Source organism: Podarcis erhardii (assembly GCF_964252035.2).
Source record: "Podarcis erhardii genome assembly, chromosome: 13".
NCBI lineage: Eukaryota > Metazoa > Chordata > Lepidosauria > Squamata > Lacertidae > Podarcis > Podarcis erhardii.
The window spans coordinates 32,456,523-32,471,084 of NC_138502.1; the positions used below are offsets into that span (position 1 = coordinate 32,456,523).

Consider the following 14,562-nt stretch of genomic DNA (forward strand, 5'->3'; position numbering starts at 1 on the left):
TTTCATCCCCGTCAGTCGCATGAACTGGATATAAGAATTTGAACTGTTTTAAGGGGGAGGAAAAGGAAAGGGAATGTTCTTTACGCATGAAAAAGTAGTACTGTACTGTACTGGTAGTAAAACAGGGATTGCCCCATCTTTTTATTACTGTATAAGGTATTTGAAACGGTGATACGAAGATTGTTTTAAAAACCAGAGGAGGGTGAGTGGATGGATCAAACCACTGACGTGTGTGGGGATGTGTGGGGATGCTGGGTTTTATTTCACGTGCCTAGGATCGGGTTGTGAAAGCGCAATCTTATACCTGTCGACTCAGAAATAAGACTCACGGAGGTAAAAAAGAATAATACAGTATTAAGTATGTATGAGATTGCAACCTAGTCATTTTTATCTAAGCTCCCTGTTTTTATACTTAGAGCTTTTTCTTGTGCTTCTTTCGAGCTGAATTGGGAGAGGGTCTGTTGTTTTCACTTACAAAATTACTGTTAACCCCCTCTAGATCGTGCAGGAGAACAAAACGCGATTCAAAATTAAACCCGAGTGAGAAAGAGGCGGGGAAGAGGAACATATTTTGGGAGCGTGACCTGGGACAATAGAAATCTCTTTCAAAATTGTTCATCAGAATCAACTGCAAGGCTAAATCAGCTCCCTAATAAAAAACGAAGAGGAAAAATACTGAATTGCTCTTTTCAAAAGCAGCCTCTGAGAAGTCAGCGTATTCCAAGTACAATAACTGTTTTTCTGGTTCAGATCTAATTTGGCACACTGTCGCCAGCAGCGACCAGCCACAAGATATGGCAACGCAGACATTAAATTTAAACTAAGCAAGTTTGTAGTTCGGTTCCATTTATTAACGGGAATGTATTTTCTTCCTTCGCCCCATTGTTACTCCAGAGCCGCCATCCCCGCTCCACCGACGAAACCGAGCTGACTTCTGCGCATAGGAATGCACTGGCAGGCTCAAATTCTATGCCCGATTACATGGACCCATTCCAAGGGAGTAAAAATGCGCAGGTCTGTGAGGCTGCAATTCTATGTAAGCCCCCCTGAACACACACCTCACTTGGAATGAAGTATTTCAGCTGACATCCATTTTAAAGTAGTAAATGCATTTTTTTTAGTTTGGGGTCAGGGTGCCCAAATAGAAATAAAGCAGGATTAGGATTTTGGCTAAATCGGTAATCTGAACCCTACTTACAAGTAAGCCCTGTTGAGTTCAGTGAGGCTGGCTCCCAGGTGAGTGCACGTGCATAGGATTGCACTGTGAAAATAGATAGCATTGCTTAGGAAGACGTGATGGAGACAAGGGAGTTATCATAATGTTTTATCGATGATTGATAATGCGCCACGGTTGTTCCTGGAGTTGTACTTCACTAAGGGCAACGCTAAGTTTTACCTCCCGAAAAGTCTGACGAGTGTAGCATTTTAGAGAAGACTGCAAGGGCAGGAAGCTGTGGTTGTGCATTGCTAGGAAACTCAGCCCGCCACACGGATGCCCATGTGAGCATCATGAGCATCCAAGCTCTTTGAAAAACCATTCCGATCTCAAATAAAGAAATTGAACTCTTCCACTAAGGACCAAGGATGTCAGAAGTGCTTCGTTTTGCCTGGATCACGCCTGAAAGTTGCAGTCCCATCCATAATATGTTCGTTCAGGTAAATCCAACTGAACTCTTACTATTGGGAAAATATTCATAGGATTAGATTTTCATAGTACAACCGGTCTTCAGTTGGCGGGTCGCGACTGCTGCGTCCCAGCTTGACCTACTAAACTGGGTTTGAACAACACCATTACCACAAAAGAAACACGCGGTTAACATAATTAAAAATAAATAAAGAAAGAAGGCGGCCTCCAAATACCTGCTTGGGCCAAATGTGGATATCAGTTCTGAAAAGATTAAGAACTCTAATCCAAAGGTCATTTAAAGTTAAGGTATTTTAAACATGCAATTATTTATTTATTTATTTTAAAGAGCACGATTGAGTTAGATTACAACTATGCAAACGTTGAAGCCTGTTATTACTCCTGCTTATAGGAGTCATTAGACACTAGATCATAAACTATACTCCTCTTCGAACGGGAATAATGCTTTCCCGTCAGCTGCTATAAATGCTCAAAACAGAACTTTTAGCCGATCGATCCACGAAAACATTTCGTTCAACACGTGTCAAGGTTTTGCAAAGACCAGCCCTTTAAAGCAGAGGAAATTATACTTCAACCAAAGTTCACGGCGGTGCTGCGTCTCTTGGGGTTTTGTTTTGTTTTTTAAAACTACCCTCTTAAATTGGTTTCCGCATATGCTTCGGAGTTAGTGATTCGAGCAATTAAGCCTTTCTTTAATTAGCACGAGTGGGGCTGTTTGGATTTTTTCTTGAGCAAAATGGTTAAGGGCAAAACCTTATCTTTAAAAAAGAAACGTCATTTAACAGCAGGTAGAGAATAAGCAAGATCGCTTCTTTGAATGTCCCACCCCCCTCCATTTGCCATAAATTGGCAAAACGTTTTCTAGAGACTCGTTGGACGAAGCCAATGAGCTCTCCATATGTACGGGCGCATTTTAAACTTTTCTAAATTGGTTTTTTTTTTTTTAAGGAAAAGAAAGGATGGCTGAGTCACAAATAGCTTCGAGGAGCCTTAACGGAAGAACTTATTTCCAGTCTGTTTAGGTCTCAAGAGAACTTATTTTCCGAGGGTTTTTTTGTTTTGTTTTTCGCCAACGGAGCAGAACCGCAGCGCATTCTAAGGTTATTTCAGGTTTGTTAATGTTCGCAATAATACCGGTGAGTAAAGATCTTCGTTTGGAGAGCCTAATGCCCACAAGGGAAGACAGATTATAAGAAACGAACAAGTTTAATTCCTGCAGATTCGAGGTCGGGGAACACATTACGATTCCTCTTAGCTGACACACAAAGCTGGGTGATGTACATTAGTAATGAACAGCAAACTTACACGCTTCTCCTCATGGGGAGTAAGTTGAGGGGGGGATATTCTTGGATTCAGTCAAGATCAAAGGTTGTTGGCGTCATTAACGACAGCCTCTAGCGCAGGAGGTTTTGTAAAACGCGGGTCATTTCGGTCATTTCAGTCACTTGAAAGGCTTTTCATTTGAAGCTTTCCTTTTAAACAATGCAAGAGCACGATCCGGCCAAAAAGTTAAGCATTAAAAAGAGAGAGAGAGAGAGAGATTTCCAGAGGAGAATTAAGCCTGGAGCTTAAATCGCCCTCGAGGTAATTCCCTGAACTCACAGGAGTCTAACTTCGGCAGGCGAGTCCTCTAGGTTTTCAGCTTCTGAAATACCCCTTTATATTCTCAGATGTGGTAGTTGCTGCTTTTTAATCGCTCACAACCTATCTTGCTCTTTCCCCATCACTTCTCTTTATTTCTTTGGTCATGTTTACGGGAGAAAGAGAGCGTGGGGAAAGCAGACCCCGCTGGAAGAAAGGGCCTAAGCGAAGGAGCGGAAAGAGAAATCTAAACCAAAGCAAACGGACCGTAGGTATGATGCAATTTTGTTTCTCCCCCTCGCCCTAGAATAACCCTCCGTCTTCTATCCTGCCTGCTCCTATCTCACGTTCTTTCTCTTTGCCTGCAGTCTCTGGCTTTATGGAGCCAAGAAGAGTAAGGTTTCGTGCAGACCGATTCAAGTCATGTTTATTCTGGTTAAAAACATACAGACAAATCGCCCCCTAAATCCAATGATGCTTACGTATTTCCAAGTTGAGTGTGAATAGGATTGCAGCTCAACTCTTTCCTAGAGAGCGTGTGCCTCGCCTCTTTTTCTCCGAAGCTAAAGGGATCTTATTCATTTGCTTTAATTCACCATTTCTCCCTTCTCAATCCCCTATTTCTTCTGCCTGTGGAACTTCCGACTGGAGAAGCAAGCTGGACCTAAATTAGACTGCGTCCTATACACGCTTACCTGGGAGTTACTGCCATTGAACTCAGTAAGACTTATTTTAGAGATCATGGGCATAGGGCCTTGCTGTAAAAAAGTAAAAAAATAGATCCTGTCCAATACACTAAGAATCGGGGTGTCGGGGTTCCCAGGCAAAAATAAGCAATGGACTGGCCTGTTCCGTTGCAATATCCCTGTGGATTTAAGGCTAAGAGACGCATTTGCATGTCAACGGATAGGGCAGAAGATAATAGGAAGAAATTAGGCACGTAAATCTTTAGCAACCAATTCTTTATATGGAAAGCCCTTAGTAAACTGGGTCTGTAAGGTTTATATAGATAAAAGGAAGGAAAGATGTTTTTTTAAAAGAAGAAATGCTTTGCATTCCCACTACTTCAAAACAGCCCCTCTCAATATATAAACACGCACACCCCTTGCAAGGAAAGAGATAGTACGTCCCAAATGCAATTCCAAGTTAACGCTTTCTTATTGGCTCTACTTGTGCAGGAAAATTCCATTTAATGGCGCCCAGGAGCGGGAGAAATGTCTCCCTCTCAATCGCGCGTGCACCAATTAGGAATTCTCTTTGATGTTGAACGACTCCATTCCGACGTCGGCGTACACTTGGGCCTTGGGCGATCGCTGCGCCCCTCCACGGGAAGGTCGCCCTTCACTTGAGCTTGGGTAGGATCAATGCCTTTCCCTTGGTCGCTTGGTTTTCCATTTGACCTCAGCCACGGGTAGGAAAGCAACTTATTAAGTGACAGCTTATTCGCCCCCCCTTCTTTAATATTTCAGAATCATTCCGGTTTTTGTCATTATAATAGTTCTGCTACTTTAAGAATATGAGGTGTGCTGGGTTGACGTGCCGTACCTTTCCTTTATTAATTTCGAAACGTATTTTAGTGTCTGTTCATGCCTTTCTTCTCCCCGAGAGACTGTTCCCTTATAGCGAGGGGAGAGAAAGAAATATCAGCTCCACAATTTTCCTTTAAAGTTAGGAGCAATGTGGCGATTTAAAAAGAACAACTTGAGTGGAAAGGGACTGTTTGGGGAGGCACAGACGCGTAAAGACGCACAGGTGCTCCGTACCCCCCAACAAGTGCAAAACTACCATGCTCCTAACCGGATTGCTCCAAGGCATTAGCGCTGAGCTTGCGCAGGAGAACTCCCCACCCCACCCCGCCTTCCGCGCTAGGGCCTTTGTGATTCGCTCATTAGCAATACAGATATGTTGTTGTCGTTTTTAAAAGCATATCCTGCAACCCGGCGTTAGGTTTTTAAATCAAACTTGGGATGCCACCATGAACTCGGTTGCTGTTCTTTTCTGTCGCAGCTGACTGTGGTGACCCTTCTCTCCACCCCCGCTCCCCAGTTCTTTAAAGTTCTCGCAATTAATTCTTAATCTCATCTCACTCCTATCATCAGCGTAATCACGCCCCAACTTTTTGGGATTCAGTTGACCTATGTGTGAATTTTTAACTCCCTAACGTTGAGGTCTAGGTGCACAACGCCACCTTCCCCCTCCAACCACTTGTTACAATCCGATGGGATTTAACTCGAACCTGGAAAACATTCCCCCCAGCGCATTCGTTTCCTTTCATTTTCCCTCCCGCCCGATACATCCTTCTCTTTCTTTTAAATTTAATGATTCTGATTCTAATAGGATCGAGGCATGGAATATTTTTAAGTACTGCATTTATTATTATTATTATTATTATTATTATTATTATTATTATTATTATTATTATTATTTGCTTAGGACAACACTTTCCAAGATTTTGTCATGCTTCCCTCTCCCAAATAATAGCCCTCTACTTTCTCCTCCGCACCAACCTCAGAGCAGTTGACCCACCTGGTGAAGTTTTGTCTCTTTTAGATAGATCTAAAGACGAAGCTTTCTGCAATAAAATTTTCTCCTCCGCTTCCTCCCCTGCTTCTCCTTTGCTCTCCCCTGGTCCATAGTTAGGTTTCAATAGGATCGACACCTCGTACTCTCTTTTGTCCACGAAGGCAGGAGGAGAAGGTGAAGGACTCCCGCGGTGTAGAGTCCCGTTGGCGGCGGCGGCGGCGGCGGAAGTTAATTCTTCGCAAGGTGACGGCGGAGGAAAGATGCCCAAAGACGGCTGTGGAAGGGAATTGGCCGCGAAGGCTGGCTGCGGAGGACCGCCTTGGCGGACGGAGAAAGCCGGTTCTTTCATCCCCAGCCCGGGGAGAGGAGGAACTTCTGGCTGCAGAGGGGTCGGAGGAAATTTCTCGGCCTCAAATTCCAAGCAAGAGGATTCCTGGTCTTTTCTCCTCGAAGCGTACAAGCAAGACGAGCTGATCTTCGGAGGGAGGAACTCATGGTGGGGATGGTGACCTCTCCAACCTGGATGGTGGGAAGGAGGTGGAAGGAACCGCAGTCCGGACTGGTGGCTGTTCATGCCTCTTCCCCCATAGAACCACTGTCCACTGCCCCCTCCTCGCCTCAAGCCAACCCAAATTGCAGTGTGAGGCTTTGGCAAGGAGAGTGTATATATAGGGTTCTGAAACCCACCTATTATCCTATAGGGTGTGCGGGTTTACAGGAAAGTTGCGAAGATAACACCCTCCAGGCAGGAGCTTGGCGGAAAAAAAATGATGGAATATACCGAGCCACTGTGTGTGCGTGTGCGAGAGAGAATGAATGTTTAAGGGAAAAGGTCTCGAGCAATGGACTTATCTGTTAGAAAATGCGTCCGCCGAACTACTTCCGGCGGGCTAGCCAATCCCAGATGGACATGGCTTCTACGGACATCCCCTGGTGTCAATTTTAATGGCAAACTTTACTGGTTTGCGGAGGGACTCATCTTTTTTTTTAAAGGAACGAAAGAAAATCTTCGGCGCAGACATCTGTAGCTACAAATCCATTCACTTCACGCCACTCCCTCCTCCCCCCACCCACTCTTCCGAAATAAAATCCGTCTGCGACAAAGGGGAGATGAGAATTGGAAAGCCCTTTGAACCCTGAAAAAGCAAACGATAATAATAATGCTAATGATTTGTGCGCATCTGCAGATTTACAGTCTTCTTGCTTGGGCTTCTTTGCAGTGTCTTACTCACTGCTGCGCCTCGCTACTGAGAAAAGGCCGGATTTATTTTTATTTTTTTACAATATTTGGGAGGAGAGCCTAGCTGGAATCGCTGGGCCCGCTCTGCCTGCATACTTGAAAAACTTAGGGCACGTCAAGCTCGTGCACAAATACACCAAATTTCTGCTTTTAACTAAAGATAAACCGGCACCCCCGGCTAAAATACTGGCTTCCAATAAACTGTGCTCCCTGGAAATTGAAGAAGGCAGATGAGCCACTTTCTTATAAACAAGAGAATATATACGAACGCAGTAGGTCATCAGGCGTGAAACACTATGGATGTGAGTGTGCATGTTTGCAGCCAGTTAGATCTAAATTCCTCCCATGCACATTGTAAAGACTACATATTGTTGTATGGTTTTGTGCTTTTTAAAATAAAGGCAGTCTCCCAGTTCTGTCACTCAAATCTCCCACAATCTTGAGAAGCAGAGCTGTTCTTTCAGAGAAGAGGAGACCCACATCCTTGGACCAGGACTTGATACTTTCAATGATGACGTTACACCTTGTCCTAAGGTGGTGTATGTACATGGTTCTCCTCCCCCCCCCCCCATTTCATCCTCACAACAACGCTGTGAGGTAGGTTAGGCTGAGAGATGGTGACTGGAGGAAGGTCACCCAGTGAACTTCACGGTTGCGTGGGGGAGTCGAACTCTGGACTCCCAGGTCATAGTCCAACACTCTAACCATCACACCACAGGTGACTTCAGCTGATTTCTGGCTAATGCTCTATTTAAATTAGCCCGCCTCTTACTCCTAATGGGTGTATCGGGGAGGATTCAAGTTGCCCTCTAGAGACAAAGCCGTGAAATAGATATGTGTGCGTGTATTTGTGGATATATATATTTATATCTCACTGTTTTGTCTCTAGAGGGCTTTTATAATTATCCTCCCAGCACGGCTTAGCTATGTACCGTTTAATTAAGGCGGTGCCTGCTCCAGCCTCCCGTTTCTCCTGAGCAAAAGTCTCAGCGACATCACCCTATCTCCCCCACCACTAATCTTTTATTTCATTTTAGGACCTAACAGAAGAGTTTTGTGCAGCAGGAAAGTTTTGAAGTTTCTCCCACGCACCAGCCATGGTAAAACATCCAAACAACGTTTTAAACACAGACATAGACGGATTTGTACATATGTGGGTGATTGCTATATATATATAATAGATGCGCGCAAGGGTCTCGTTCATGTTTAATGGGGTTGAGAGAGGAGGCCCTCCTGATGGGTTCGGGAGAGATCTACACTTTCTAAGCGCATGTTTCAGCATGATTTGGAGTGCAGGAGGTTTGAGACCTTTATAAAGCCTTTATTACAAAATATGCCCCAAATATGCACAACGCAATTAGGAACGCCAGGAATAAGAAAGCCTTTGGAAAGTTTTGGCCTAAGTCGGGCAACAGCAATTAAGGAGCTCTGACTGGTTTCCCCTCCTTATTGTCTGCGGCTTGAGAAAACGACTGTTCCATCTTGTAGATGTTACTGTTGGAAGAGGGCCCGAACTTCCCTACAGAACTTTCTATCGTCCGCATCCGGAACAATAACAACTGAATCCTAAGTAAACTTTCTGCTGAAGCAAGTTCCACGGAGGTCAGAGAGACTTATATTTACCAAAACGGGTAGATTATAGCCAAAGGGTATTATTAGGTCCGAGGACCACTGAAATGAATTGAATTGCGCTTGAAATGCTTAGAAGCTGTCAATATTATCCCAGCGGACTAAGACTAAAAAGGATGGACTTCCACAGCAACAAGTCCCCCCAAAAAGAACCCCAAAGAAGTGGGTGGGAGTGAGGGAGACACGCATTGATTTCTAGTGCCCGGCCCTACCATTAGATAAGAGTGAGATGTATAAGATTTAACTTATTGTAACAGTTCTTTTCTGCAGCGGTAGCGTCTGAATTTTCAGGCACCAAAATACTACGGGCCAGCCCTATAATTCTGAATACGTTCTTCTCGACATTTTTTTACATTTTCTCTTGAGGTTTGTTGTTGATTTGACCTCGACTCAAGTCTGATGTTGGATAGGAAACCGTGGGCAAGACTTGCCGCTGTCTGTGCACAGGCCTGTGGGAAATTCTCCTGCGAAACTGCAATGGAAAAGAATGAGCGGACTGTACTTTTGCGCAGGAGATTGTGTTCTTCGGATTGTGCTCATTGACTTGACCTGGACTGAGAATGGCCGCTGAGTGTTTCTGGCCATCGCTTTTGAAGGCCAAAGTGCTAAATTCACCAACACTGCAATCCTATACACACCAACTCAGAAATAAGTCTCATTGAGTTCAATGGGACATTCTCAGAAAAGTCTGTAGAGAGGATTGCAACTTGACAAGGAAAAAAATTCCACAGAGCTCAGATAGATTCTCAGCGTATCATTCCACTGCACAACCCATTAAAAGGTGATCGTGGCACATATTTGAGAGTGGTCATGTTGAAATCACAAGAGATCTTACGAATGGCGAGAAAAGTATCCTGCTAGAGGTCACAGTCATAGCTACTACCAACACAATGGAAACTTCGAATACTAATTCAGAATAGGCTTTATGATCTCACCTACTTTTTTAACCCCTACACAATTTTTAGGAACAAAGAGCCTTTTAAGTTTCACTTCTCCTGGAGGGAAATTAACTTTATAAATTCTACCTTCCCACATAAATTTTATCATATGGAAGCGGTGTGTGTAACTCACTTCTCCGCGAATTTAGTAGCCAAATTCCCATCGATCTGAATGGAAAATGGGTTTGCAACAGTCTATCTCAATCCTAGTTTACAATGGGGTCTATTATACTGCCAAGGCACATGGACTTGGGATATAATCTTTACTTTCAAATATAAATTAAGCTTGATGACCTTGGGGTGGGTGGGACCCTGGGCTGCGACCCTTTCTCTACACAGCTACCACAACTCAATGGGGCTTGCCTCTGAGTAGACAGGTTTGTGCGGTAAGCGTCTCAGACAAAGACCCTTTAGTTCCTTCCAGCTGCGGACTAAAGCGAATGCACTCGAAGAGCACTCTTCCGCAGAAGCTGGAGCAGAGAAAGGGCAACTAACTACACACAACCCACTGGCAGTTCTCCTGCGCAACCCTTGCTGAAATGAAAGGGGTGCTGCGCAAGAGCTCTGCCGCGCTCGTTTTGCTCGAAAGGATTTGCGGAGGGGATCTTCTCTGCGGATGGTGTCCAAAGGGCGAAATTACAGAAGTGTGACCCATCCAATGTCCGCAGCACCCCTAGATTCTACGGCAGCCCAACGGAACAAGCATAGTTACCCGCGATCCTAACCATGTTAGCTTACCCTAGGTGCTAAGAGGGGGTGAAGCCTTTCGGTCCAGCCCTTGCTAAGAAGCCTCGGAAATACGCACACCCAGTTAATCAGGAGGACTTAACTCCTAGTAAACATAGTGAGGAAGGGGTTCCCGGTTCCCGAAGACTGCGGCCCTAAATTGGAAGACTATCCCATGGATTTCGTGGCAAGCAAACAGGTTTCCGACTGAGATGCAGTCTGCAATCCTAAACACAATTACAAGGGAGAGACCTACCGAACGCAGCGGGGCCTGCTTCCGAGTCAACATGCGCAGGATTTTGCTGCCTGTATACTTTGAGCTCAGAAATACACCCTCCACATATAAGTTTAAATCTCTTTCTTTTTCCTTATTCTTCATCCCATCAGTTTGTGCCTTTGTCTACTTCCCCTACGCTCACTTGGGCATTATTTACTTCGCATGGCCCGTCTTACAATCACTTCTCAAACTAAGACCTTGGGGATGAAAAAGTACCGGATTGAGCACTGATCTGTTTACATTAAGCCCCGATCCACACCGGATGAAGGCTTATCTTGCTCCCCTCACAACCCTCAATGCATGCGTCCTTTAAAGATATTCTGGAGCCGACTATTCTTTCTCTCTTGGTACCTTATGGATGCTACCCTACACTGCACACACTTACCTGCGAGTAAGTCCCACTGAACTCAGTTGGGCTGACTTCTGAGTAGACATGTCAGGCTGCCCTTCTTGCATACAGCTGCCCACGGACCTCATTGAGATTGAAATCCGCGTAAATACGCAAAGGGATCTGGATGTGGCCAATTTTCTCTGCCCGCAAAACGCAGGCAATGCGCGCAACAGATTAAAAGGCAAACGCATGTTGATGTTCTCATCCCCTTTTCCCAGCAGCAAGTCGTAACGGTATAGGGCGGCTAAGCATAATAACGCCGTGCAGTTTCAAGAGGATATAATAAACTTACCACAGTATTTGTGTGAGGGCGCCAACAACTACAGACTTTCCATTCGAGGCCTTTCCCCACTTGTGGCAAACCTGTGTCGCAGCAACTTCAACTTGGGCCTGTTTTCTGCCCGGGAAGGGTTCAAAACATGGAAAAGGCGGCTACCTAGGGGTCGGAAACCGAGAGAAAGGGACGACCCAGCGAGGAAGCATCTTGAAGGCCACCAACGCGACCTTCAGGGGAATAAGGGAATGGTGAGGAGACGCCGCGACCCATTTCCCTTGAGGTCATGTGTTTCTGAAGGTCGTAAACACGCAGCGCAATCCTGTAAATGTTTAGTCAAAAGAAAGCCCCGTGTGAGTTTTTGTGGGTCCTCAGGGTCCCTCCCTTCCAACTCTACAATCCTGTGATTCTGCTCTCAGCTGGATGTAGGATCGCAGCGCAACCTTATTGTCCTGTGAGTCCATAGCAAATGTGGCCGCAGGATTTGTTCCCAATCTCTCTCTGGTCCCCCACCTGTGGAGGCTCTTAAACTGAAGCGAGGTCGAGTTGTTTTATATTTAAGATCTGTAAGAATCAACTGACATAATCAGATGCGTACAAGTCTGCAAAGCATATTTATTTATTTTTATTTTTTGAAAACCACAGGGAGCGAAAGGAGGGTTCTGGGGTACTCTGTTACAAAGCCTCAATAAGTCTCTGAATTCTTGCGTCTACAAACTTACATTTCTAGAGCAAGACATAAATAGCCATTTAATCTGTCCGATTTGTGCTGGGGTATGAGAACACGTAACTAGTCCACTCTTTTCTATGGCTCTTATTAGGAAAGCGTCAAATGGAAGAGGCAGGGGAGGAAATTTTATTTGCTCTGTTTATTTTGATATAGAACATGCTTTTCCTTTCTGTGCACGTGTGGGTACTCGACCCCCACCCCACCCGCAGGTCTTGGAACTACCGATTTTTAAAATATATTTACTTAAAATTAACAACTACATTGTTAAACAATGAGCGTTACTATATCTAGGTCCACAGACTTACCTTTAATAGAGTTCCCCACCCAATTTCTACCAGATCTTTTCAGTGTCCCCTGCTGCTGTTGAACCGAATTAGACTCTCTGAAACTAGTGATCCAGAGTTGTTGTATTAAAGAAGGAAAAGCGAAAAAATGCAACATTGTGCTGGCGGAGGAGGGAGGCAATTCACACGTGGAGGCAACGTTACGTTTTACAGTCGGAATTTCAGGTATTTCCCAATTTCAGGTGCAAATGTTCTTTTTCTCCCTCAGAAAGGCCCACGTGTGAAGGCAAAGGATTGTGTTGATACCTTAAGTGATGTGGCTGCTATTCTTTACAAATTAACGTGCGAATTTGAGCTATGAATTTCAGCGCCCTAACCTTGTAAGGAATTCGTCCAAGCTCTCAAGGATTTCAACAACTGGACATCCCGGGGTACCAATTTTGGGACGGCGGTGTGAAAGTTCCAAAAGTCAGCTTCGTCTCTGAGAAAAAATAAAATAGGGCTGGTTGATGGAATTGCTTCATTTCATGTAGCGAAGGATAGGGAATAAAGGGCAATGCGACCCCCTTCCCCACAGTAGGAGAACATTCACAGATGAAGTTCCATTAAAATGTTGCACTCAACAAACAAGCAAGCAAACAAAAAGTTTGAATGTTTGGTTTGATGCAGGGGAAGAGGAGGAAGAAAAGAAAACTGGGTTGGAGAGCAATCTCCGGAAACTCATTCAGAAAAGGAAGAAAGAGTAGCACCCCCAACACACACACACACACACACACACACACACACACACACACACACACGGATAAAGGAGACTTTAAAGCCAAGAGATCTGAAGTTCTCTCTCTCCTTGGTCTCCAGACTTTCCCCTCAAATGGTTTTATGGTGTTTTCCTGGGCAGTGTCAAAGTCTCCCACATCTCTGTTGAAAATGGCCTCCCTCTCTCTCTCTCCCCTCCCCTCCCAATTCACTATTGTACTACACAAGAACAGCTAAACTTGGCCATTTCTGTTTCCCTCCTTCATCTTTCCCTCCCTTTCTCTTGCACCGCCACCAAGTTGTTGCGATGTAGACTGATGTCCTTTCTCCAAAACAATCGGATAAGACAAAGTGTGGGGGGAATTGTGCAGTGTAAAGCTTATGCATGTTCACTCGGAAGTAATTTGTTTAATGGGGTTTATTCCTTAGTGTGTTTAGGGTTTCAGCCTTAATTAGTGCATCACATTTGCCCCTAGACAAATATCTGTAGGAACTTTGTTGGACCTATCTGATTTCCTATTAGGCAAAGGAGTCCACTCACACCTTTGTGCTAGCTTGTGTATCTGATGCCCCCCCCCCCCATTCATCCCTAAGTCCAATTTTCATCATATATTATTTTTATGATTTTCTTAGCTTTGGGGTAAAGTGGCGAGTGGCCATCCTGATAAGGAGACAGCGGACAACATCCCTTGTTGGTTAGGAAAACATTGTTCTCTGGATTAAAGTTGTTTGACCTTAAAGGTCAAATGTCATTGCCTTGAATATGCAATGTGGGAATAGGGGAGTGGGCTGTTTTGCTGGAATGCAGTGGAAATCAGGAAATGAAGATAACACAGTACACAAAAGAGATTGTTTCTTGGCTGTTTCTAGAAGGATTTGTCAATGGCTTCAGTGGGCTGGCCCAAGGTATTTTGGTGCCTATAGAGAAAATTGCAAGTGGTGCCTACTCCCATTACATGATGTCAGAATCCTCTTTCCCATAAATTATACTGCATAAGATTCATTGAAGAGGATAGGAGCTTCATTCATTACATGGACCCAGTCGGGCTCCTGAGGACTCCCCAGTACATGATGTCCCCATGGGGTGTATATTGTTTGTGTCACCCACTCAGCTGTGCTTAATGTCAGTCCCCCAAACCCACTGCCAGAAGCAAATGCCTCATCTTACTTCATTGCAAAGTCACACTTGATGGGCATATGAAGCGGAATATGACCAGCTGTCTGCAGAAAGAGAGATCTCCATTAAAGAAGCTGAGTTGGCAGAGGAGAAGGTTCAGGTCAGGGATCATAAAGCCATAGAGTTAAAAGGGACCCCAGGTTAATCCTGTGTCCAGGGCGGCTGTCTACCAGCTCCATCTGGTACGCAGGCTGAGACCCTACCTGCCTGCGGACTGTCTTGCCAGAGTGGTGCTTGCTCGTTACCTCCCGCTTGGACCACTGCAATGCGCTCTACGTGGGGCTACCTTTGAAGGTGACCCGGAAACCACAGCTAATCCAGAAAGCGGCAGCTAGACTGGTGACTGGGACTGACCGCCAGGACTACATAACACAGGTCCTGAGAGATCTGC

General features: G+C 44.9%; 1 protein-coding gene and 1 long non-coding RNA gene across 4 annotated transcripts in view; one reads left to right on the forward strand and one right to left on the reverse strand.

Annotated features, from left to right (window-relative positions):
- HOXB9 (homeobox B9) overlaps window positions 1-7,232 on the reverse strand; it is a 37,634-nt gene extending 30,402 nt beyond the window's left edge. For both annotated transcript variants that reach the window (XM_081836186.1, XM_081836184.1), the window contains exon 1: window positions 5,753-7,232. In XM_081836186.1, the coding sequence (XP_081692312.1) occupies window positions 5,753-6,323 (571 nt within the window). In that variant the 5' untranslated portion in view covers window positions 6,324-7,232. The remainder of the gene's footprint in view (window positions 1-5,752) is intronic.
- Window positions 1,043-6,036, forward strand: LOC309327108. Of its 2 annotated transcripts, XR_014150413.1 has the most exons (4): window positions 1,043-2,433; window positions 2,594-3,498; window positions 4,405-4,637; window positions 5,911-6,036. It is a non-coding gene; the product is annotated as an uncharacterized lncRNA (long non-coding RNA). The 2 variants fall into 2 exon arrangements; XR_014150412.1 differs by having other exon boundaries at window positions 1,043-3,498.
- Window positions 7,233-14,562: the final 7,330 nt, after the last annotated feature.